The sequence below is a fragment of the Rhinopithecus bieti genome, unplaced genomic scaffold, assembly GCF_001698545.2.
Source record: "Rhinopithecus bieti isolate Rb0 unplaced genomic scaffold, ASM169854v2 scaffold_5153, whole genome shotgun sequence".
Lineage (NCBI taxonomy): Eukaryota > Metazoa > Chordata > Mammalia > Primates > Cercopithecidae > Rhinopithecus > Rhinopithecus bieti.
In genome coordinates, this window is record NW_016804751.1 from 50191 (window position 1) to 73468 (window position 23278).

Sequence of the window (23278 nt, forward strand, 5' to 3'; positions counted from 1 at the left end):
TATTGCTGTAGTTTTAAAAATAGTCATAGGATCAGAGACAGTATTTCAAGTGATTAAGACATGAGAGTTGGTCAGACAGATACAGGTTCAAGGCCTGGAATGGGAATTGATAAGTTATGTGCCCCAGGATCTCTCTAAGATCTATTTTCCTGTATAAAATGGGAATAATGATAGCACCTACTACAACTATAAGGTGAGAAGTAAATGAAGGTCGCCTATGCAGTTGCCCTAAAAGGGAAGAAAGAGACTATTAATCTTTCATTCATTAAGTTCCTGCTGAGTACCAAATTCCAGTTTAAAGCTAGGAATGGAATGCTGAATAAGACACACTCTTAATCCTTGAAGTCCAGTAACAATTTTGCACTTATTCAGCACCGATTTACTTAAAGGAGTGATTGCTTTCTGAACCTACCATGGGGATTATGATGTAGCAGGTAACTTTGATGTCAACCTCAAAATATCGTGGTTAAGGGTAGCATCTGATGCATGTCCATATGGGCAAGCGAATCTCCCTGTGCCCCAAGTCCCTAATATATCATGCTAACAGTAGGGAACAAATATATATATATATATGTATATGTGTGTGTGTGTATGTATATGTATACACACACACACACATATATACACACACACATATACACATTAACTGGTCTACTTGCTAAAAGACTGGCATGCTGAGAGAGGGAGTCTGAGAGGGAGTCTGAGATGTCTAAGATGAATTGTGGTTTAAGGAATCTTTATTAGAATGTCATTCATTGGCTACTAAAAGATGAAGAAAACTCAATAAAAGAATACTTTTTAAATGCAATTAAAGATTCCTAGAGGTTTTCCCAAGCTTATACAAAGCTCCACAGGAAAGTTGGCATCAAATTGGTAGGATCTGCCTTAATTCACCATAGATAAGGATATCTCATGGAGAACAGATTTATCTTTGAGTGCCAGGAAATAAAAGTCAATGGATCACCAAGAAGAAAACACAGACTAGACAGAGATTACTATGTTAGGTCTTGAGTTTCTCTATAAAATGCTGACCAAATGAAGTTTCATGAGACATTCCAAAGTGTTAGGAATGTTGAAGAAAAATGTTACACACTCCTTATTTCACTAGTGTTAAATAAAATCTCCAGATATTTCTGTATTGCTTTTAGTAAAATTGAGCTTCACAAGCCTGATGTGTGGAGTGAAAAGAAGAAAATGGAAAAAACTTTTCATGTTTTGGGTTTCATATTATTGCACTATTTGCAGAGGTGAGAAATAAAGGAAGTGAAACAGGTTTGATTAGAGGGAGAAGGCAAGTCCAGTCTTGGCAATGTTACAGTGTCTGCAAGAAGCGCCAGAGGGATAATCAGCAGAAAATTAGATATATGTCTGGACCCATAAGAGGAAAGTAGACTAGATAAAGAAGTTAGGAATAATTGGTTTAGGTGGGAAATTGAGTGAAGAAATGGATGAGATCACTCAAATGAATTTATAAATGGTGTGGGGAATACCAAAATTAAAGCAAAATTAGGTTTTAAAAAAGATGCCTACAAAAATATATTAAAATGGGTATCTATAGAAAGAGAAACTGTATTGAATTAATGAAGGAAGAAATCAATGAATAAAGAATGCATGAATGAATATAGATAATAAAGTTTCATTTATTATAATATATGTATTTCTTTACATTTACTGACCTTCATATCATTAAGACCAGTCCATATTATTATTTGATTGTTTGACCTGAGATATGAAAATACAAAATTTTTTTCCTCTTCATTTTTTATATCCACAAGGTGTGCAGAACTTAAGGATAACTTACAATGTTGCTGGGCTATATTCCATGGCTTACTGTCATTGTTAATTCTATAACAGTTATTTTTTAATGCTGTCCATCCTTGTAAACACGATCCTACCAAAAGAAAAATCCCGTTAAAGATAAATTCAGTAATATAACATTTCATAATTACATTTCTTAACATGTATACAAGTTAATTACGAAAATCTCATAGTATTAAGTGTGCACCTTCCCTATAGTACTCTCAAACCAATAAAAATATTAAAGCTTTGTTTATTAATCAAGTAGCAAGTAAATTACCACCAATTAACATAGTTTTTTAAATAGCTGTAAGAATTATTATGCGGAATTATTGTCCAATTATAACTTCATTAAAATAAAAAAAATGTTTTTCTTTCTAAAGAAAATCATACTTTAGATTGCCTTTCCTTTTCCTTACTTTTGTACTGGTAGCAAACTTTTATCATATTTCGGGTTTCTTTTATTTTGGAGCAGCAGACATAATGCTTGCTAAAAATTTTGCTCTCAGTCACTTGACTTCAAAAGTGTTTAGCTTCCAGAAAGAAAGCTGGAATGGCTGCTTAGCTTTGTTCTCCAAGATTAGGTACCACAGAGAGACTGGAGAAAATAGCAGCCTGTTCAGAGAAAATATTGCACATCAGTTCATGTTAATATTCTACCAGTGCCTGAACTCAACACAGGAGGAATATGTGAGAAGGTTCTTCTGAAGATCTTTTGTCTTTTTTTTTTTTTCTCCACAGGAGAAAGGACGCTTAATTACTTTTATTGTATTTTTTTCTTACTATTTGATTGTTTCTATACTTCACTTGTACAATACATGTGTTGTGTCTTTTTTATTATTCCCGTAGGGGATATTAAAATGGGACCCTCAGACCGTCACAAAGAGTGCCCTGCCCTCATCGGCCATCTATGATTCTGTCCCCTTCTACCTATTCCCACCTTGTGGAGTAAAGATATGAAACTAGGAAGACTCCCAAAATTGAACACATTCACCTTTCCCCAAAACTTTTCCTAATTTTGGTCAGGTCTGATCATAGATGAGTAATAGAGAAGCTTTAAATACAATGAAAGATCAGTGTGTTTATAATATATTGCAATGGATCGTTTAATACCTGAAAATGAGACTGTTTGTTGACTCACTAAAGTAACCTAAAACTCTATGGAATTTGTATGACTCATTGTCAGAGTTAAGAAAAAGAGAACCTACTTGGGTTTAAAGGAAGTGCTGGGAAAAAAATAAAGTTATAAAGTTGGTTTCTACCATTACTCCGCTAAATCCAGCTTGTTCAATAATCAGTCAGATACCAGAATGATATAGTCAAAAAAGGAGACTATGCTAATTGGTTTACATGCAGCCTGCAGTGATTAATACTTGGCTAGATCACTTTCAAAAAGGACAATACAACTGCCAAATTGTCTACAAAATATATAATAAATATATAATGAATGATGAACCAAATGTCTATATACCTGTTTCAATTGAACATCCAGTCTCTGAAATATATTTATGAAATCCAAATGTAACTGTCTAAATTCAAATGTGAAAGCATATAAAGTTGCAGGTTTTAAACTACCCCACTCATAAACCATAACATTATTTTGCATAATTTGTGAAGAATTATTGAAAGATATTGACACTGATATATCTTTGGAAGAGGGCACACTCCAGTTAAAAGAAACACTCGTACTTGTTGCTATTGTTTTAATATTGCTAGTTGAGATTCCACCTAAAAAATCAGGGAGAATAATTAGTACAGATTCAAATAAAATTGAATGAAACACAAAGGATATTAAGTTACATGATTCGCCATGATGGGAGAACATTATCTACCCATAAAATATTTTCTAGACTATGTAGGAGTTTCTTCTATTCTACATAGAATGAATGAATTAGATCACAGAACCCCATTATATTTTTTACGTAATCTGGATAACACTTAAAATCTCCACTCTACCTATCCATTCATACAAGTACACACAAAATGTCAAAACTGAAAACTATATTCTTACCTTAGTTTATAATTTTCTTTAAATTCTGAGATTTGCGTTATATAAAAAATAATACTAGTATAATTTTACAGTACCGTTATATACCTGTTAATCATTGTAAAATTCTAATTATCTGGTAATGAAAGTTGACATAGCTGATCAACAAATACATTACTTACGAATTTGAAATGACTTTTCACACAAAATTTGTTCATATCTCATGGACTGTAAAATGATGTGATAATCTTCATTTTCCTTTAGTGTTATTATTAATTTCTGACGTCTTTGTGAGTCTGCGAGAATACTTTTTACATCCTGTAAATAATTAGATTCATCTGCTTAAGACATGTTTATTGAACATTATCTCTAAGCCAGGCACATTAATTAAAATTTGACTTTTGTATATCTCCTTAATAAAAGTAGTTTTCAATGTGGAATATAAACATATATGTGAAATGTTTATTTCTATATAAAAGACAGTTTTTAAATAATTACTTTCCTTTGGTACATAAATTCTAAAAAGACAAATAGTCATTCCTATGAAAAACTTAAATATTAATTTGATCAATTACTTATTAAAGATATTTCAAAAAATGCTAACATTTTATATATTAATAAAATAAGAAACCCTGACAACTATTAAGTTCCTATTTACAATGTGGCACTTGGTAACAACAGATTTATACTATGCTTACTTTTTATCAGAACCAAGAAAAGATTCCTTACCTTTTGAGCAAAATCATTAACACGTTGATATTTAAAAAAATAAAATTCAGGATTTCCTCCCTTAGGAAATTCATCCCATTCCATTAAAACTTCTGTTGTTTGTTTATTCACTGGTATATAATGAAAATTTTTTGAGATCTAAAATGGAAAAGAGAAGAAATTGTAAAAAACAGTAAAAATGCATTCTTGATTGTTATTTTATAAGCAGATTTATTAAAATGACACCTAAAATACATCCAATTATAATTTTAAAACATTTCAGCAGTGTCAGTGTCTACACATGAATTATTCTGTCAGTTACTGTGTTTATAAATATAATTTTGAAAATGACTTCAGTAAAGCAAGTAAAATAAGAGCATGGAAATTTAAGACCCTTGTCTCTGTAACTAGGAAACATAGTGTCCTTGGGGTCAGGGAAGTGGCAGAGACTCAAAGTCTTGAGAAAAACACGGCAAATCTTCCTGGAGTGCCAACTGTGAACCTTGGTGATAATGTCTACAAAATGGAACTATTTTGCAGACATTATTGACAACATATTTGCAAAGAAAATACATTTGGGTACAAAATGTTTGACACTAAGTCATTTTAGACCCTTATTTCATCTATATGTAATTAAAATATTAGCAAAGTAAGACAGACCTCAAGATCACAGAGACCCTTGATGCTCCCTCAACAACAAAAAGCACTTCAACTTTCAAAAGAATATATGTATCAAAATTCCTACCAAAACAACTCTGAAATGCCTTATTATACCCAAATTCTGACTTATCTCCATGATCATCCCCAAGACAATTTTAAGCAATAAAATACATATGTGAGTGCCACCTAGCAAAGAAAATGTTTATTCTTAGGTACTAAACCTGATATTTAGCATTATTTCCCTTCAATATGCTCCTCATTTTCCAGAATGATAGATTCAATGCAATCACATCTTGCCCATTAGCTAATTATTCCAAAGAGGGTGCACTCAAAAATGTCTTACCTTAACAACATATTGTAACCAGAGCAGTAGAACAATTAATTTCTCCATCTGGAAAGTAAAGTGTATTCATTTCAATTAAACATGTATTTCTTAGTTTCAAAACTAAACTATTGGACATTCTTTAAATGAAGTGTATGTATATCATTTTAATGTCATGTCTTTTCAATTTAGAGTGACTGCTCATCCAATTGAATGCTAAGGCATTAATAGGTGAGTGCTGCATAATTTTTCCACTAAATAAAATTGGAAACATTAGTACTTTCCAACAAATAACAAAATAACTTGTTTCTAGAAACTGCTTTAATTAAGTATAAAGGAGGTGTTAGAAATAAAATGAATTATCAGGCAGTTACACAAAATTGCATTGCATCGTGTGAAATTATTTAACCTCAATTAATGAAAATCTAGAACACCTACACAACTGCTGCTTCTTTAGAACTAATTCCTCACATTTTAAAATTACACCATCATCATGAAAAATATTTCAAAATACATGAAACTGAAACTTAAATAGAAACAACGTTCAACAGTCCTTTCAACTCAATTTGTTTTAAAAATACATTAATCTAAAAAGCTTGCCTAGCCTTTCATAAGAACCTGGAGCCCCCGAGNTAACCTTTTCCATTTTCCAAGCAACCTGATGTAAGTGTTCTAGGGCCATGGTATTAATTCCCCCCAAACCTAAGCGTAAACTATAATTTTGAAGGCTGTGTGCTATAATAAAAATGCGAAAGTGGAAAGCTCCGGGATGCCCGCTCTTTAAGTCCAAACCCCTACTCAAATTCAATTTTGTGAGTCACTGTGTTTGCCCTGGGAGTGTGTAAAGAGCCCCTGTCCTAATGCGCACTATTTTAGAGTCAAAAAGCGCCAACTTTTGAAATGGGGAGAGAGGCGGAGTATAAAAGAAAGAATTGCTGTTTAAAGAATGGTTAGACTGGTGGAGAAAGAAGGAAAGAGCTGAGACCCGGAAGACAGTCAAAGTGCAGGGGATGCAAGGCTGAGAAGTCGCAGGTGCCGCGGCACCCCTGCAACCCGTCCTGACCCCCATATGGACCCGGACCCGGACGTGCAGCCACGCGGCGCCTGTGCTTTGCAAGTTTCGGGTGCCCGGGCAACTGGCCTGGGAGGTGCTGGCACTGCTCTGGGTGCGGCGGCCCAAGCTGCCCACGATTCCTGGGTCACAGCCCACCTCGCAGCCTGCCTCCCTCTAGCCCCCTTCTCGCGCTCTGCTCCAGCTTTTTGCTGCAACTGCTCTGGCGGCTTTCATTTGAGCCAGCGATGCCCTCTCCCTGCGTTGGGTTAATTAAGCGAAGGTTTCCATGGAGACAGACAGGAAGCCTTGGGAAGGGAGAGGAGTGGGAGGCAAGTCCCAAAACATTGAAATGTGGAGGAGAATTGCATTCTGCATGGAGGAAGGGAGGAAAGGGAAGGGCGATGAAGGAGAACGCGAGTGGGACACATTGGCATCTCATTTAAAAAAACAAAAAGCAGAAGTCGACTATATGGCTGTGAATAGTCCAGTTTCGGCTTAAGATCAAATATGTGGCTTTGTATGAAGCCACACTCTTTGTTAACCTGTATGTGTGTGTGTGTGTTTCTCTGCAGTATTTGACAACGTTAATTGAACCCCGAGATAGCTTCCCTGACATCTCCCTCGCCTGGCGCTTCCATTTGCTTAGTCTGCATCACTGTGTCCTCTGACATTGCCAGCTTAAAAACTGAGTTGACCTGTGGTGCCTTCCTTGACTGTGGGCTATTTCATTCACTTTTGTGATTTCAACCATATTCAAGATTTCCAATCACTCCGTCTTGGATTTCATGTCTTTCCAGGCTTCAGAGAAGTATTTATAGCTCCAAAATGGGCATCTCCATCTGGATGTCCCTACAAGCGATTCAAAACCGTATTTTCAAACCTAAATTTATAAACGCCTTTTCCAGCTCTTCCTGAGGAAAGGATCCTTCACCCAAACAACCAAACGAAAATCACCACCTCTTCATCCTCAGATCCTTTTCTCACCACCCAGTGCCACTTTATCCGGCAAATCTCTTTGATTCCACTCCTAAATTGCCTCCTAGGCTGATTAATTCTTCATTTTTATCACTGTTACAGACTTAATTGAAAACTTTAAATTTCTCTCTCTATCACACACACACACACACACACGCATGTGTGCTCTCACTCTTGCTATCTCTGTCTGGAAAACATGTATCATGTTTAAAGGTATGTACCTCAGTGCAGATCCTGTGGCTCCCTTTACTAGCTAAGCATCTCTTTGGAAATTTGGCTGTGGTGAAGAGTAAGCTTGAAGAGTGCTTAGTAGAGTGTGAATACTTAACTGAAAGACAACCAACATTGGTTCACTGCAGCTACTGCTAATACACTAACACTTGGATTATGGCTCCTTGTTTGATACTCCCAGTCTCTCTTACACACTGCTAGCCAGTGTGATCTTTCTGAAATACACACATGATACCATATAATCATGCATGGAGGGTACTTAAAAGCCTATTGTGACTTTTTGCTGTATATAACGTACCTCTCACCAAAATCACTTTTCAACCCCATCTCTCTCCTCCTTGGCACCCTGACTTATATGTACCCTCAATAAAGTAACAGGACATAAACATTTACATCTCTGTTTTCCTGTAGATCTTTGTTTATACTGCAGCACAAAAATTTATTTTTTATACATTTATGTCCTCAGCTAGATTAGGAACTCCATGATGGCAAGGATTCAAGCACAGTTACAGGTGTGAACTATATTTGTTTTAATTCCTGGGGATTCTGCGTATCTTTTGAGTCTTTAAAACTAGAAGGTATTGGCCAAGCATGGTGGCTCATGCCTGTAATTTCAGCACTTTAAGAGACCAAGAGAGTTGGATCGCTTGAGCCCAGGATTTAGAGACCAACTTGGGTAACAGGGGGAAACTCCATCTCTACAAACCCATCTCTGTAATTGTAAAACATAAAATGGTGGTGTGTGCCTGTGGTCCCAACTACTTGGGAGGCTGAGAGGGGAGGATCACTTGAGCCCAGGAGGTTGAGGCTGCAGTGAGCCATGATCATGCTATTGCACTCCAGCCTGGGTGACAGAGTGAGATACTGCCTCAAAAAAAAAAAAAAAAAAAAAAACTAAAATAAAATTAGAAGGTGTCAAGGCAATTATACCACAAAATGATCTTATCACCATTGAATTGCTTCTAGGTTTTGCGAAATATGATCAAATTCAAAGTCCATCAAGTAAATTGAATAATGGGTATGTATTTTCAATATGGCCTTCTTCCTCCCATTTGCTGTGTAAACAATGTCATTTTAAATAAGTAGCCTTCATAATATTATCATCACCTGTGGTTTACATCAGTATCTCCATTAGGTCAATCAAGTAGGTAGTAAGCTAATCAATAGGGTTTCCCTAACCAGCAAGCAAAATGTTTTCCTTGCTGAAGGATGTCCTTTAAAATAGTGTGGTTTTGTTCCTGCCTTACCCTTTCATCAGGCCCTAACAAATAAAGTATAGAGAAATTAAGTGAAAGATTTAAGAAAATTATGGGTTTTCACTTTCAAGAGAAAAAAAAAGTAGAGTTTTAATGATATTTCAACATGATTCCTAAGGAAAATAATTTATTTTTCAGATGGAGAAGCACAGGTAAAAGCCATTTAGGCAGTAACAGAGGCAACTACTATCCTATGATGTGATTCTTTCCAATATCCATAAGGGCTTTTCTTTCTTGATGCTTTACTCTTTAGAGAAGCCAAAATCCATCACATTCCAGAGTGTGTAAAACTGAACTTTTGTAAGGTTAAAATGAAATCATGCTTAAGAATGAAAGACTAATATTAAAACATCCTTCCTTAAACCTGGAAAAAATTAATGGTACAGCTTTTTGTTTTTCCTGATCTCATCATGTTTCCTACTCTTGCAAGTCTTTGTTGCTGTCCTCCTTTAAAGAAGACATTTTACTCAAAAATTTGACACAAAAATAACACTTTCATAAGCTGTAATATGTTTAAAAATCAGCCAGATTTCTATCACTATTTAAGGGGAAAGCCATTGTTGCTAAAAAATTCATAAGCTTTATTTTGGTGGCATAAATTATAAGACGAAGGAAAATAAAGATGGGGTTAGCAGCATTTTCATCCATATTTGGTTTCTTAAATGTGATGCCAGGAAGGTTTATTTTTTTTTTTAGTTTCATAACTAGGCTTGGCCTTTTCTACAATGTAAAATTTCCTAAAATTTGTGGTATTATTTTCTAGCATGTTCATTTACACAGTAAAAAAATAGTTATTCCAACAGTTCTTATATGAAAATATATTCAATCAACCAAATTAATCCAAATTAATTTACTTTGAGTGAATATGGCACATTTGATAAAATGGCTTCACGTCAAAATCCAAGATAAATATTTGGATTCATTGTTGTGGGTTAAAATTCAAATATTATGTTGAAAATTGGGACTAAACAAAAAGAGTTTTAACGTCTGAGTTGGTGGTGGTTGTGAATTACTTCACATAGCTTTACTATAATGGTCCATTTATAGCTTTACTAATAGATTTTTTTAGGCGTATGCCAGGACAGGTGGGAATTTATTTCTCAAAGAGATTATCAGCACATTTAACATATTTAATTAATGAATTCAGTTCAGCAAACATTTACTGAGAAATTCTGATGAAGAAAATATCTTGGTTGCAGGAACAGGAAAGAAAAGACAGCAAAACCCTGACTGCCTGCAAAGGCTTTATATCCAGAGAATAAGATTCATTATCCTTACACTTTGAAATGTCAGAGAAAAAGAAGAGAAGAGTAGAGGGTAAGTGAGCTCTGTGAGCTCATAGGAATGGCCAATGACTCTGGCTGGTCCAAGTGCAAATCTCTAGCCCCTATGATAGGCAAAATTCTAGGATGACACCTAAGATTTCCCACTCCCTGGTACTTACACTCTATATAATTCTCTTCCTGTGAGGGTGGGTCAGACCAGTCAATGTGATGGGATAGTCATTTCCATGATTAAGTTACATTATATAAGACTTTATTGCAACAGAACAAGAGAGGGGTTCTCCTTCTGGCTTTGGAGAAGTCAGCTGCCACGATGTCAGAGGGTCAAGTGGTTAGGACATAAGCATGGCCTCTAGTAGCTGAGAGTGTACCCCAGCTGACAGCCCTCACAAAAAAAAAAAAATGGGGATCTCAGTCCTACAATCACAAGGAACTTAATTCTGCCAACAACGTGAATGAGTCTGGAAGAGGAGGACTCCAAACCTTAGATGAAACTACAGAACCAGCCAGCAACTCAGTTTCAGGCTGTAAGACATGAGCAGAGAACCCAGCTAACCTACATCCAAACTCCTAAGCCATAGAAACTGAGATCATAAACGTATTTTGTTTTAAGCAACTAAATTTGTGGTAATTGGTTTCACAGCAATGGAAAAGTAATACACTCACAGTCCCACTGTGATTGGCCAGTCATTGCACTGGATTTTCTGAAATAGAGCTCAGAGACAGATGTTCTCTCCTTTTTGCTGGCAAATACATAAAGGTTGCTGCCTCAAAGGAAAAGGGCCATGCACAGAGTTGCAGTTGCCCATGGAGCAACCTGCAATGAGGTAGGAAAGAACAAAACTGGCAGAACAAGAGAAGCAGAGATCAATGCACTCAAGTCCAGACATTTCATTCTCTCCTGTCTATCTTAAGTTTGGTTATTGTTAGAAGGCAATATTTATCTCAATTTCTTTGAAGTACATCTCTTGGAGTGAATTCATGCCACAACCACTACCTCCCCTGGGTAAGTAAATATAATAACATCATTGGGATTTGAACTCAGTCTAGTTCTAGAAGCTGGTCTCCTTACCACTAATCACATAAAGAGCTATAGAATCTCCTTACTGATTAAGTAATTAATTCCCTCTTCTTTGACATAATTAAACCAGCTGCTGTTAGAGCAAGGAAATAAACATAACTATAACTAGACGTATTCTGGCACTACTTTTAGCTTACACCTTAATATGTGTATATAGCCTATGTACTTATTCTACAGGTAGAAATCATTTCCTAAATGTTGATTTGGCCAGGCATGGTGGCTCACACCTGTAGTCCCAAAACTTTTGGAGGCCAAGGTGGGGAGGTTGCTTGAGCCCAGGATGTTTGAGACCAGCCTGGGCAATATGGCAAAATCTTGTCTCTACAAAAAAATACAAAACAATTAGCTGGGCATGGTAGCATGTGCCTGTGGTCCCAGCTGCTCAGGAGGCTGAGGTGAGAGGATTGCTTGAGCCCAAGAGCTCAAGGCTGCAGTGAGCCATGCAGGCTGCACTCCAGCCTGGGTTACAAAGTGAGAACCTGTCTCAAAAAAGGAAAACGTAACATATATACATATATAGTATGTGTATATAAACACACACAGACATATATACATATATATACACACACACATGTTGATTTTAATATACTTATTATAACAGCAAATAATTCTCATGTATTTGATTACACATTTATTATCCTAATATTACAGTCAGCTTATTTCCTTAAGACTCCACTGCACAATTTTATGGATCTTTTGTACAGTGTTGATATTTGATTCTCAAAATTTGTGCTGTTCTAAAATAAAACAAGTGATAAGACTTGCAGTGCAAAAAAAAAAAAAAAGTATGCTATATGAATTACAATAGTTCTCTGGAAAATAAAAAAACTAAAATATAAATGCTCATCACAGATGAGGAGAAAGCACAATGTTCTATTTCAACTTGGTATGCCGCATAGACATGCAGCATATGCATGTTATTTTAGCCAAAATCAAGCTGCTGAACATGGTCAGGTTTTTACCATGACAGGTAAAAGCAGTGACCTTTTTCAATATTTTCTAATTCCTAAGTGAAGCAAAACAATTATGATGTTGGCAGATTTTAAAGGGCCAGTGGGAGTTTCTCTTTTAAATACAAACAAACATTATTATCTTCAAATACGAGTTACAAATTCCACATAAATTACAATGCAGCCTCCTTTGCTCAGCTAGCCAAAGTTTTTCTCTTCTGCCAAAAGTTAGCAATACTTATTTGAAGTTGGTATTACTCAAAATGGCTAACACTAAAAAAAGTCAAATGAGAATTGTTTACGTATTGCTTAAATAGTACAGTTTATGCCTTGGAGTAATTTTGGTTTTTTAACCTTCTGCCAAAATCACTACTTTATTCAACTATTGTTGGTTCTTTTCTATTACAAACAATGCTGCAATTAAAAACCTTCACAAATACCGCTTTGCATGTGTACAGGTTTGTATAGCATATATATTCTAGATTGCTAGAATATATATTCTAGATTGCTAGAATATATATTCTAGATTGCTAGAATATATATTCTAGCAATATACAACATTAGTTACTTCTATTTGAGATACATAACATTTTCTCTTAAGTGAAATTTAATATATTTTAACCAAAAACATTTAATTTTATATATATATATATGTTAACAGGAATCAGAGAATATTGAAATGTTAACATCTCAGGAACACTTATACTAAGCACAAACAGGATAAATCAATTTAATATACAGTAAACACTGGGATTTGCAGATGCAATGTTAATTTTTTCACACATATTTAAGTAACCCAAGAGATCTAAAATATTTAGTAAGTTGCAATATTTTGGGGACACATGATTTTGAAATGTAAACATTAGTATGTGAAAGCAGATAATCTAGTTCAAGCCTAATCTAATCGAGGCCCCGTATCTGCTTTGCAATGTGACTTTACTGTTCTTTTATTGATGTTTGACTTCATTTGATACTCACAATTATACTAAGCAGGCCATTCACTCCTTTATGCTGAGGAGAAAAATTCAGACAATTTTTAATTATAGGTGGCAAAGATTTGGGGATTTCCAAAGACCTCAAGACATTCTTCTTGCAAATGTCAATAATCTACCACATTTTAAAAGTGCAGCATTCCATTTCAAAGTTATTAATACATTCAGATAAATTTATTTCATTCTTCAATGCAAAGCAGCAGCATTAACAGTGAAACAGCACTCCAATAGTATGCAAGTACATCCTCAAAATTAAATGTTAATGAGACAGTAACTAAATGTTAAATACTGACAACACATTTAATAGCAGTTTTAATGATATTAAAAAAGTTCAAGATCTATCTCCTCTATTTAGCAAATGATGCTATATTTCCCTGTTCCTTACTATTGGAATAACGGTGTATGGGGGGCATTTTTCAAACATGTCAAACTTAAAATACTTAATTCTATCCAATGCAAACTCTTTAAGAATGAAAGATTATGTGATATACTCTTACTATATACTGCTCAGGATTTTAAAAGTGATATAGTACTGGAATAAGAGAGACCTAGAATTTAACCCAACTGTTAACATGAATTTACTATATTATTACACTGAACAAATTTGTACGAGTCACACAGCTTCTCTGGTTATCTGTTACATCTGCAAACTGAGGGGAATTTATAATGACTTTCCTAATAACCATTCAGGTTTTAAATAATCTATTATCTGTCTCTAAGCATATCACTCTTTATTGCTATCTAGATGCCTATTTTAACTGATCACATTAACAGACTAAGGAGTACATATTAAAGGGTATCTTAATTTGGATAGCTATAGCAGACTTTGTATATTAAGAAAAAAAGAGCTATTGAGTGAAATTGAAGGAATTTTGTAAAATAACCTTCCAATTGATGAGAATATACTGTATCTGCACCAGGTTGCAATTAAAGACATAATAGCATTTCAGCTGAACAACTTACAGTCATTTGATTTTCTAAAATAGAGTAAGGCAATAAATTTAATTTTGCTATTGAAACTGTATACATTTTGTACCAAGTGCTAAATTTCCACATTCCAAGTCTGAAAAATACAGTATTGTTAAACAACATAAATCTGCCACATGCCTAAGTAATAGTAATAAAAGCTAACTCTATTTGACATTATGATGTTGTACAGAGTTCTTGGAACCCAAGAGTTTAATTCCACTGGCATGTACAGTCTATGGGTTCCTGGAGAGTGTACATAATTGCAGTGCCATTTCCTGAGCAATACAGAGGCACAGACAAGTTTCGTACTCCATTTTCACGACAACACTTGCAGAATCTTAGGTGACCTTCAATATTGATGTTATATATGGTAGCTGATGGGCATTTGCCGTCACAAGATGCAACATTTATCTGTAAGAAGTGACAGTGAGAAAAAAAGTCTTAAACTTTTAAAAGTACTGGTTATTATTTGATTCCACTAAGAAAATCAGATGAAAAGGTTTCTTCCTTATCACTCCAGTCCTCAAGCTTCTGCATGTTGGAAGATTGTGAAAAACAATAAGTGAAATGTCATTCACATAAGTCAAAGGGATATTCCATGGCAATGCTCAACGTAACATTCAAAGCATTAAATGTGCACATATAACTCGACATAAATATATATATGGAATATGTTAATCACAATAATCTATTGTAACTTGTGTTATATCATGGCTCAAGTACACTGCAGGTCATATTAAAAGGGACAAAGTTAGAAGCAGGACTCTTTTTGCGGAGTAAAATTGCATAGTGAAGACAACATGTAGTCAAATACATTTAGATTCAATTTCTATCCCTCTGGATTGCAATCATCATTTAGAACTGTTGATTATGCTAAGAATAATTCATACTTCTTCACAAACAGAATATAGCAACATTAGAATGTAGGAATAATCTCAGTTAAATATTGTAAGTGTTGGCATTTTGTTGGCTTACAAACATATTCGTTCTGTAACACATACACTTTCTAAAAAGATGCGTGCCACTTATGTAGCAAATGACATTTTTCCACTTACAGGGCTTTGGCTTATACAGTCCTGTTTCCTTATGACCGATTTAATGATCACTTTCTGGCATATTCTTTCTTCTCTTTTGCCTGATAAAATATAAAATATATTTATTCATCAAAGGCCCATGTTAAATTGTTTAAACATATGAATATATTTACAATTGAAAATTGGTGCATTTATATAAAATATATTCCAGTATTGAAAGATATTTAAAATTTCCCTCTTACATTTTTATGTGCAATATTTATTTTCACCTTCTAAATAGATTTTCTTATATTTTCTTATAGATTTCTATATATTTTCTTATAAGCTTTACACTTATTGATTTCCACTTTATATCTTATTATCTTAGAATAATTATCATAATTAGAAATCAGAAACATTCCACACATGTAATAATGCTAACATCAACCTGTGTGTGGCATATATGTGCTTAAAATAATTTTTGGAATGAACCATAAAGTGTATAAGCAGATATACACATATGTAATTAATGCATAACTACATATATACATCAATTTTAAAATAAAAATTGAGAGATTTAAAGCCACATTATCTTAATGGACATTAACATAAAATAATGCAAAATTTTAATAGAATCACTTACCAACCATATTGAAATGTATGGATGAGTCATACTTGAATTTATGGTTCTGAAATGGTCTTTTATAATGTCAAATGAAAACACTTTGTATGCATTCATTTTATCTTAATACGTGTCTGTGTGTGTGATGGATTATCACTTGCTATTACATGCAAGCATCTGTATTTAATGATGTATGATAGTGGATGTAATCCCTGAATCAAGATGCAAAAACCAAGGTTCTCTCTATTCCAACTTGCTTTGTCACTTTAGGAAAATCACTGAATTATCCTGCTGAGTTTCCTAATTTACAAAAGAGTGAACTTATATCCCAATTTTCAAATACAGTTTGCCATGAAATCCTTATTTAAAACAACCTCAACATGTAAAATATAGATTAAGCTACTCTGCTTGAAGGAGAGATGGGTAGCTAAGATTGACTGAAGAATTACCGTCCTCAAGGTCTCTCATGACCTCCAAATTGCTAAATTTCAAGATCATCTCTCAGTTCTCATCCTATTTGACTTCTCAGCAGCATTTGACCCAGTCTATCACTCTGTCCTCCTTAATATACCTTCCACACTTGGCTTCCTGAGCTCACCTGCTTTGGTTTTCATCCTGTCTCACCCATTGCTCCTCAGTCTCCTATGCTGGTTCTCTCTCTTTTCACTGATCTCTTGTTCATGGTGTGACTCAAGGCTCAGTGCTGTTGGTTGACTGCAGGCTGTTCTGCCCCTTATGGTGCTTTCACTCAGTGATTATTTCCTTAGCCCTTCCATTCTTATGTAAGTTCAAGAATAAGAATAGTCAAGGAAAAAAAATCATCTTTACCATGACCTATAAGATGCCTCACCCTCTTCTTTCTATCACCTTCCTCCTCTCACTTTCTGTGCAACAGCCACATTTTGCTTTTGCTATTTCCTCCATTTTGAACACTCTTCACCATCTGGGTGGCTTCCCAAGGACACTCAGTCTCTACTCAAATGATGCCTCATCGTCAAGGCATTTTCTGAGCCCCCACTTAAGCTAGCAATCCAGCCCATCTCATTCTCCATTCCTTTTATTCTGTATTATTTTTCTATATACCACTCATCACTAAGTGACATATTAGAATACATTTATGAGTTTGGCGTTTCTTCCCCTTCTTGATAACGAGCACTCTCCATGCAGATATTGCTTCATTCACTATTATGGTCCCCGTGGTTAAAAAGATGTTCATTATGTAGGCACCCAATAAAAAGCCAACAAGTTAATTCATTCCATAAATGAAACTGGGGAAGCATTAATTTATTGTTAGCTGAGTTTTTTTGTACCAAGAGGTATTTCTAATTCATCCCTCAAAAACTTTATTGTAAAAGATTTTATTCAATAATATCCAACCTATGATAGTATCCAACCTCCACAATCTCTTCAACATAGCCTGGTCTTCAGAAAGCAAAGGCAGCAGAAAAGAGTTTTCAAATAGGCCAGCAGAAACTACATTACGAGTCCTTTCACATCAGATGAGAGAAACTGAAGTGCTTGTTCTGCAGCTTCAAAGAACTTAGCAGAGTTGAAAGATCCTGGGCCCAGATACTGGACAGACCTAAATTTATTATTGAATAGTGTGATCGGCTTCTCTCTGAACCTTCTATTTCTCATCTGTAGGGAAAACATACCTGTCTCCCAGAACTGTGGTGAGGATTACGTGTGGTCCTGTCAGCAATGTGCTTAATAGAGTGTCAGTGTGTGGCAGCCAATACTGGTCATTCATATGATTAGTCACAGGGATATTCCCCTGTCTTCCCTGAGTTATCATAAATATACTCACTTCTCTAATAATTAACATAGGGATACAGAAGCCAGGGCCTTAACATTGCCATGTGACTCTATTCCTGCATCTCATACCTAAGGAAGAGTCTAGACTCTGAAGAAGAAGATTAAAAAAACAAGTGAAATCTTAAATTTCCTCATATTCTAAAGTTAAATTTCATTTCTTGAGTTCCTGATACAATGACTATTTGATTCATATTAGTTTATATTTGATTTAAAGAATTCTGAATGAAAACATGCTTATTTCTAATGAACAGAACGTTTGTAATCAGTGTGTATATAATTAAAGCCTTAGTGATTAAAAATATCTAGGTGATATTATATTATCCCTAAAAGTCTTCCCAATATAATTATCATGAGTTGAATTGTGTCTTTTAAAATACCTGTGTATCTTAGAATGTTATCTTATTTGGACACACAATCTTTCCGGGGATAATTGAGCAAAAATGAGATCATTAGGGGTTGCTAACTCAGTATTACTGGTGTTCATGTAAAAAGGGGAAATCTGGAGTCAGACACACATACAGAGAAAACACCATGTGAGCATGAAGATGGCCATCTACATGCCGAGGAAAGAGGTTTGGAGCAGATCTCTCTTTCACAATCCCTCCAAGGAACCAGCCCTGCTGACATCTTCGTTTTGGAGTTCTAATCTCCATAAATTTCTATTTCAACCAGTTTTTGGTTTGTTACAGCAGTCGTGCAAACTAATGTAATAACAAATTAGATGTCAGGCCATCCTATGTTGGACTTTTTTGCTTGTTGTCGATGTGTAGGTGTGCATTGAATTTGGCTTTTTAGACATTACGTAAATAAAAATTCAGTCATTCTAGCCCTGCCACTTCAGCAGAGCTCATCATTCAGTCTCTGCCCTCTCCTAAAACTTGTCCTGGCAATGTTCCAGAATACCATGAAGAGTTAAGAAGCAGAATGTGAAATCAGGCCCGCAGTAGATTCCTAGCATTATCACTCATAAGAGGTATGACTTGGACAAATTATTTAACCCCACTAAGCAGAAAATCAAGATAATGTCAGAACCTATTCCATTGGATTTTGGGGGGAATAAATTATAATATATTACATATTATATATTGTATATAGATAGTATATATTACACAGTATTTGTATTAATACTTTAATACATTCTAATATTCTGTTCAATATGACTCTATGGATCTAAAAATATAAGACTACTCTTACATATTTATGGGATTTAGTCTTTCATGAAAGAAATTCAGAAATCTTTCTCAAGAGGCATGTCAGTTCATATCTAAGAATCTGGCCCTATACCATGGTTTTTTGGTTTTTTGTTTGTTTGTTTGTTTGTTTGTTTTGAGACAGAGTCTCGCTCTGTCACCAGGCTGGAGTGCAGTGGCATGATCTTGGCTCACTGCAACCTCTGCCTCTCGGGTTCAGTGATTCTCCTGCCTCAGTCACCCAAGTAGCTAGAATCACAGGCATGTGCTGCCATGTCCAGCTAATTTTTGTATTTTTACTAGAGACAGGGTTTCATCATGTTGGCCATGATGGTTTCAATCTTCTGACCTCGTGATCCACTCAACTTGGTCTCCCAAAGTGCTGTGATTACAGCATGGTATTATTAAATTGAACTTTGTTGTGCCCCTTTCCTAAAAGCTTCTCTAAATTTTAAAATTACTGTCTATGCCAATTTTCTCAAAATTTCTATTTTTATATTGAGATAAATTCATAAACACTTTTAAAAGGAAAACTAAATGTGGTTTCATGGATAACCCACTTAAAATTATTCAAATTATTCAGTCCTTAAAAATATTCAAAATTACTATGAAATAGTAACCCTAGCACTTTGGGAGGATGAGGTAGGCAGATCTCTTGAGGCCAGGAGTTTGAGGCCATCCTAGCCAACACTGAAACACCATCTCTACTAAAAATATAAAAATTAGCCGGGCGTGGTGGCACATGCCTGTAATCCCAGCTACTCAGGAGGCTGAGGCATGAGAATTGCTTGGACACAGGAGGCAGAGGTTGCAGAGAGCTGAGATCATGCCACTACACTCCAACCTGGGCAATAGAGCAAAACTCTGTCTCATAAAAAAAAATTACTATGAAATAAACCTTATAATCCAAGTTAATAAAAAATATATTGCATTCAGATAGCTTTATGAAAACAACTATGAGAACTTTTATGAAAAGCATATAAATATTATTTACTAAAATGATATCCAAATTTATTGTATAAAACTATATACTTGTTCAAACAGGTTTGAAAAGTACTGCACCCCATATGTTGTTTTTGGAGTCACAATGCCATTTTAACTGTAATCTACTTGTTTGTGTAAGTTCAGTATGGTTCAAACAAATATGATCACAAGACACTTTTCAATTTTAAATACACTGAAATCTTATGAAATACCATTTGTAATATGCCACAATAAAAATTTAATATTTAAATTAAAATTAATCTAAATGAAAGCACTTTCTTTACACTCCAGAAGTTAAAGACTAATTTATAAAATTATTAACCATATGATACAAAAAACATATGATACAAAAACACTTTATAAAATTTGTTTTCCTCTTTGCATCATAAGAATTGAATTTTGTGAGAAAAACCATACTCACTATGAGCAATTAAAACTAATCTATCAAGTAAATGCATGGACTATGCTCTCACTTACAGATCTTGCAACAGCCTTCATTATAAAGCTTCACAATCCCTTCATTCTAGAAAGAGAAAAAATGAATAAAGTCCAAGAATATGGTGTTCATCCATGCTCTCTTATACTAGAACAAGAAAACTAACTTTTCTAAAATTTTTATCAAATATCACAAAGTCTTTATAGAAAAATAATTGGAATTTAACTATTACTAAAAAGAATTTGTTTTTAAAATCTGGAGTAGATAGTTTGCTTAAAAATACATTATTTATACATTGGTACTATGGAAAAGAGTGTAAAAGGATCATTCTACTTAAAAGGACACTTTAAATGCCACAAAATATTTTTATTAAAACAAAATAATAACAGCTATTCTAAATAATGACCATTATATACTTTCAACTCCTTGAAATAACCTAAACCACTTCCATTTGACTTGAGTTTCTGAATATAACTGAATGCTAAAATTGTACATCTTTTCTTTAATAGTTTATTATGAAAAAATATTTCCTTTCTTGGAAAGACTCTCGTCTAAGACTAAACTTTTACAAGAATTACTAATTGCTTTAGCAACCTGCTAACTGCAGTTGAAATAAGGGAATGATTTACTCTATAAATATTAGTCTGTGAAGCAAGATGATGCCCAAATTTTTTCCAGGGCAGAAATTCTGTGACTTTAGTACATGTTATATCTAGCTAGCCAGCCAGCCATCATCATTGAAAAGGTACATCCTGAAAAAAAAAGTCAATGAGACTAGACTGTACTATTTCGCTATACAACAGAACAAAGCTTAGTTTTCATTAGTAATTATTATTGTCTAAATAAATAAATCTACAAAAATCTTGCAAAATAAAAATTATATCACGTTCACAAATCTACTCTCCCAGTAAACTCTTCTCTGAGAGAATAGGGAAAGTTATAGAGCAAAACTTAAGAATAGGCAATCTTGTGACTTGTACGAAATTTTTCAGTGGCCTGTGACCAGGAAAGCTAAGGCAAACATCACATAGGCCAGCATGCATTAAAGTTGAATGACATCATAAATCTCACTGTTTGTTTAAGAAAGAAAATTTCCCAAGCTCTGATTCCTTAGCTTATTAATCCATATTAAAGGGAAGCCCAAGTCTGCTGATCAAATGATTTTTCAATAATCTTTGGATCTATAGATAAAAACCCAATGATTGCAAAGTATCTATTCAAAGATAGTCAGAATTATCTGGAACACTGTATATTACTCAAAATTTCAAATGGGAAAAATAGAACAGAGCTTTTATTTATTCATGAAAATAACACATTAACCATTATGTATAAGCCACAATGTAAGCATGACCTTAAACAATATTAATGTATATTTTCTAAATTATATAAATTTTCTAATTATATAATTATCTAAATTTTCTTAGATATAACAAAGTACAAACCGTTTTGCATTCAGTCTCATTAAAAGGGGGACAGACCATAGTGTAGTTCAGAATCATTGCTCCTTCATCAGTTTTAATACATTCATATGTGGTGCAGTTATAGTGCCAGGTACTCCCTTCCTAAAAAATAAAAAGAAAGTTACTCTTTAGCATATTAAAATCTGCTGTATTTCTTAAGTACAATATTACTCTATTGAATAAAAAGTCAAATCAAGATGCAGAGGCTTCTTGTGACACAAAATGTTCCATAATGATTAGAAATGTCTATTACATACACATGTATTACGTAATTATAAAATAATTAGAAACATACGTGTATGGTGTATACTTATCTAAAATGATAAAAAATACACACACATGTGTGGTGTGTTTGTACATGCTGGGTTTCATACTAGAACTGTGAGGTAAATGTGAAATAAAACAATAGAGAGTGAAAAAGCAAATAGGTGTCTGTTTCTACTACAAAATTGTCTAATTTAACTAAGTGTCCAAGGTCTTGCTCTAATATTTTCTCACTAATTATAAAACAACAAATCTTATTACTGATATACCTCCTTTCTTGAGATGTGTTTATTCTTCCTTCTACTCCCTTATCGCCAAAAAGTTTAAAGAAATATTTAAATGACAGTGTTTATTGGCTTGTGGTTCTAATTGTGCATACCTTACATTATTTAAAAATTTATCCCTATTCTTTCAAGAAGTATTTAAATATAATAACCGTTTCATTCTTGATTTCAGAATTTCTATTTAAAAGTAAAGTCAGCTGAAATAATTGTTAATCTATATTTTTATTTTATAACTCACATTTAAAAAATGAAAGTAGTTAATGTCAGCATTACCTCATCACTTAGGCAAAAGGAAAATTCATAAAAGAGATGGAAAATACATCTCTTTTCATTTTATTCTACTTTAAGAAGATTGACCATGGTGGAGGGTGTGTTGTTCTAGGTCTTCTCAATTTCTCATAGATTTTACTTTAAATTAATTAAGGCCATTCTCTTGATAAATTTATACATCAGACCAGGCCGCCAGCTATGATGCAGAAGGCTACATTTTTGAATCTCAAGTTACTTTCCATGGTGCTGGACAAATTGACTTAATTCTGTCCAGGCAAACACTTTGTATCATAAGGTTTTTTTTATTGCCACTCCATCCTTACTACTACTGGAGATTCAAACATCTACCCTTGTTCTGAATCAGGATGTTGACACTTTGTGGTTATTTTCAGATGAACAGTCACCATCACACTCTTAAAACCATTTAAAGAAAGTGTAACCATTCCTAAATAGTCAACCATTTAACCTGGTACAACATAGGCTTTTTGTTTAATCAAGTATTAGGCCAATCTATACATATAATCTTAAAGGATTTTCAGCAGTAATGAAGACAGTTTGGGAAAGGAGAAGGCACTTTAAAGACATGAAACCTTACATTATATGCTCTTAGATATTTTTAAACATAATAAGCTCATTGGATTCAGGTATTTTCTTTTGCATTTAAAAAAAAAATAT

General features: G+C 34.2%; 1 protein-coding gene across 1 annotated transcript in view; it reads right to left on the reverse strand.

The window, feature by feature from the left end:
• Positions 1–14249: 14249 nt before the first annotated feature.
• The window catches only part of OTOGL (otogelin like), a 181164-nt gene continuing 172135 nt past the window's right edge, over positions 14250–23278 (reverse strand). The window contains exons 52-55 of the mRNA XM_017870369.1: positions 21768–21887; positions 20367–20412; positions 15321–15400; positions 14250–14676 (exon numbers count right to left, since the gene is read on the reverse strand). Coding sequence (XP_017725858.1) covers positions 14476–14676; positions 15321–15400; positions 20367–20412; positions 21768–21887 — 447 coding nt within the window. The 3' untranslated portion in view covers positions 14250–14475. The remainder of the gene's footprint in view (positions 14677–15320; positions 15401–20366; positions 20413–21767; positions 21888–23278) is intronic.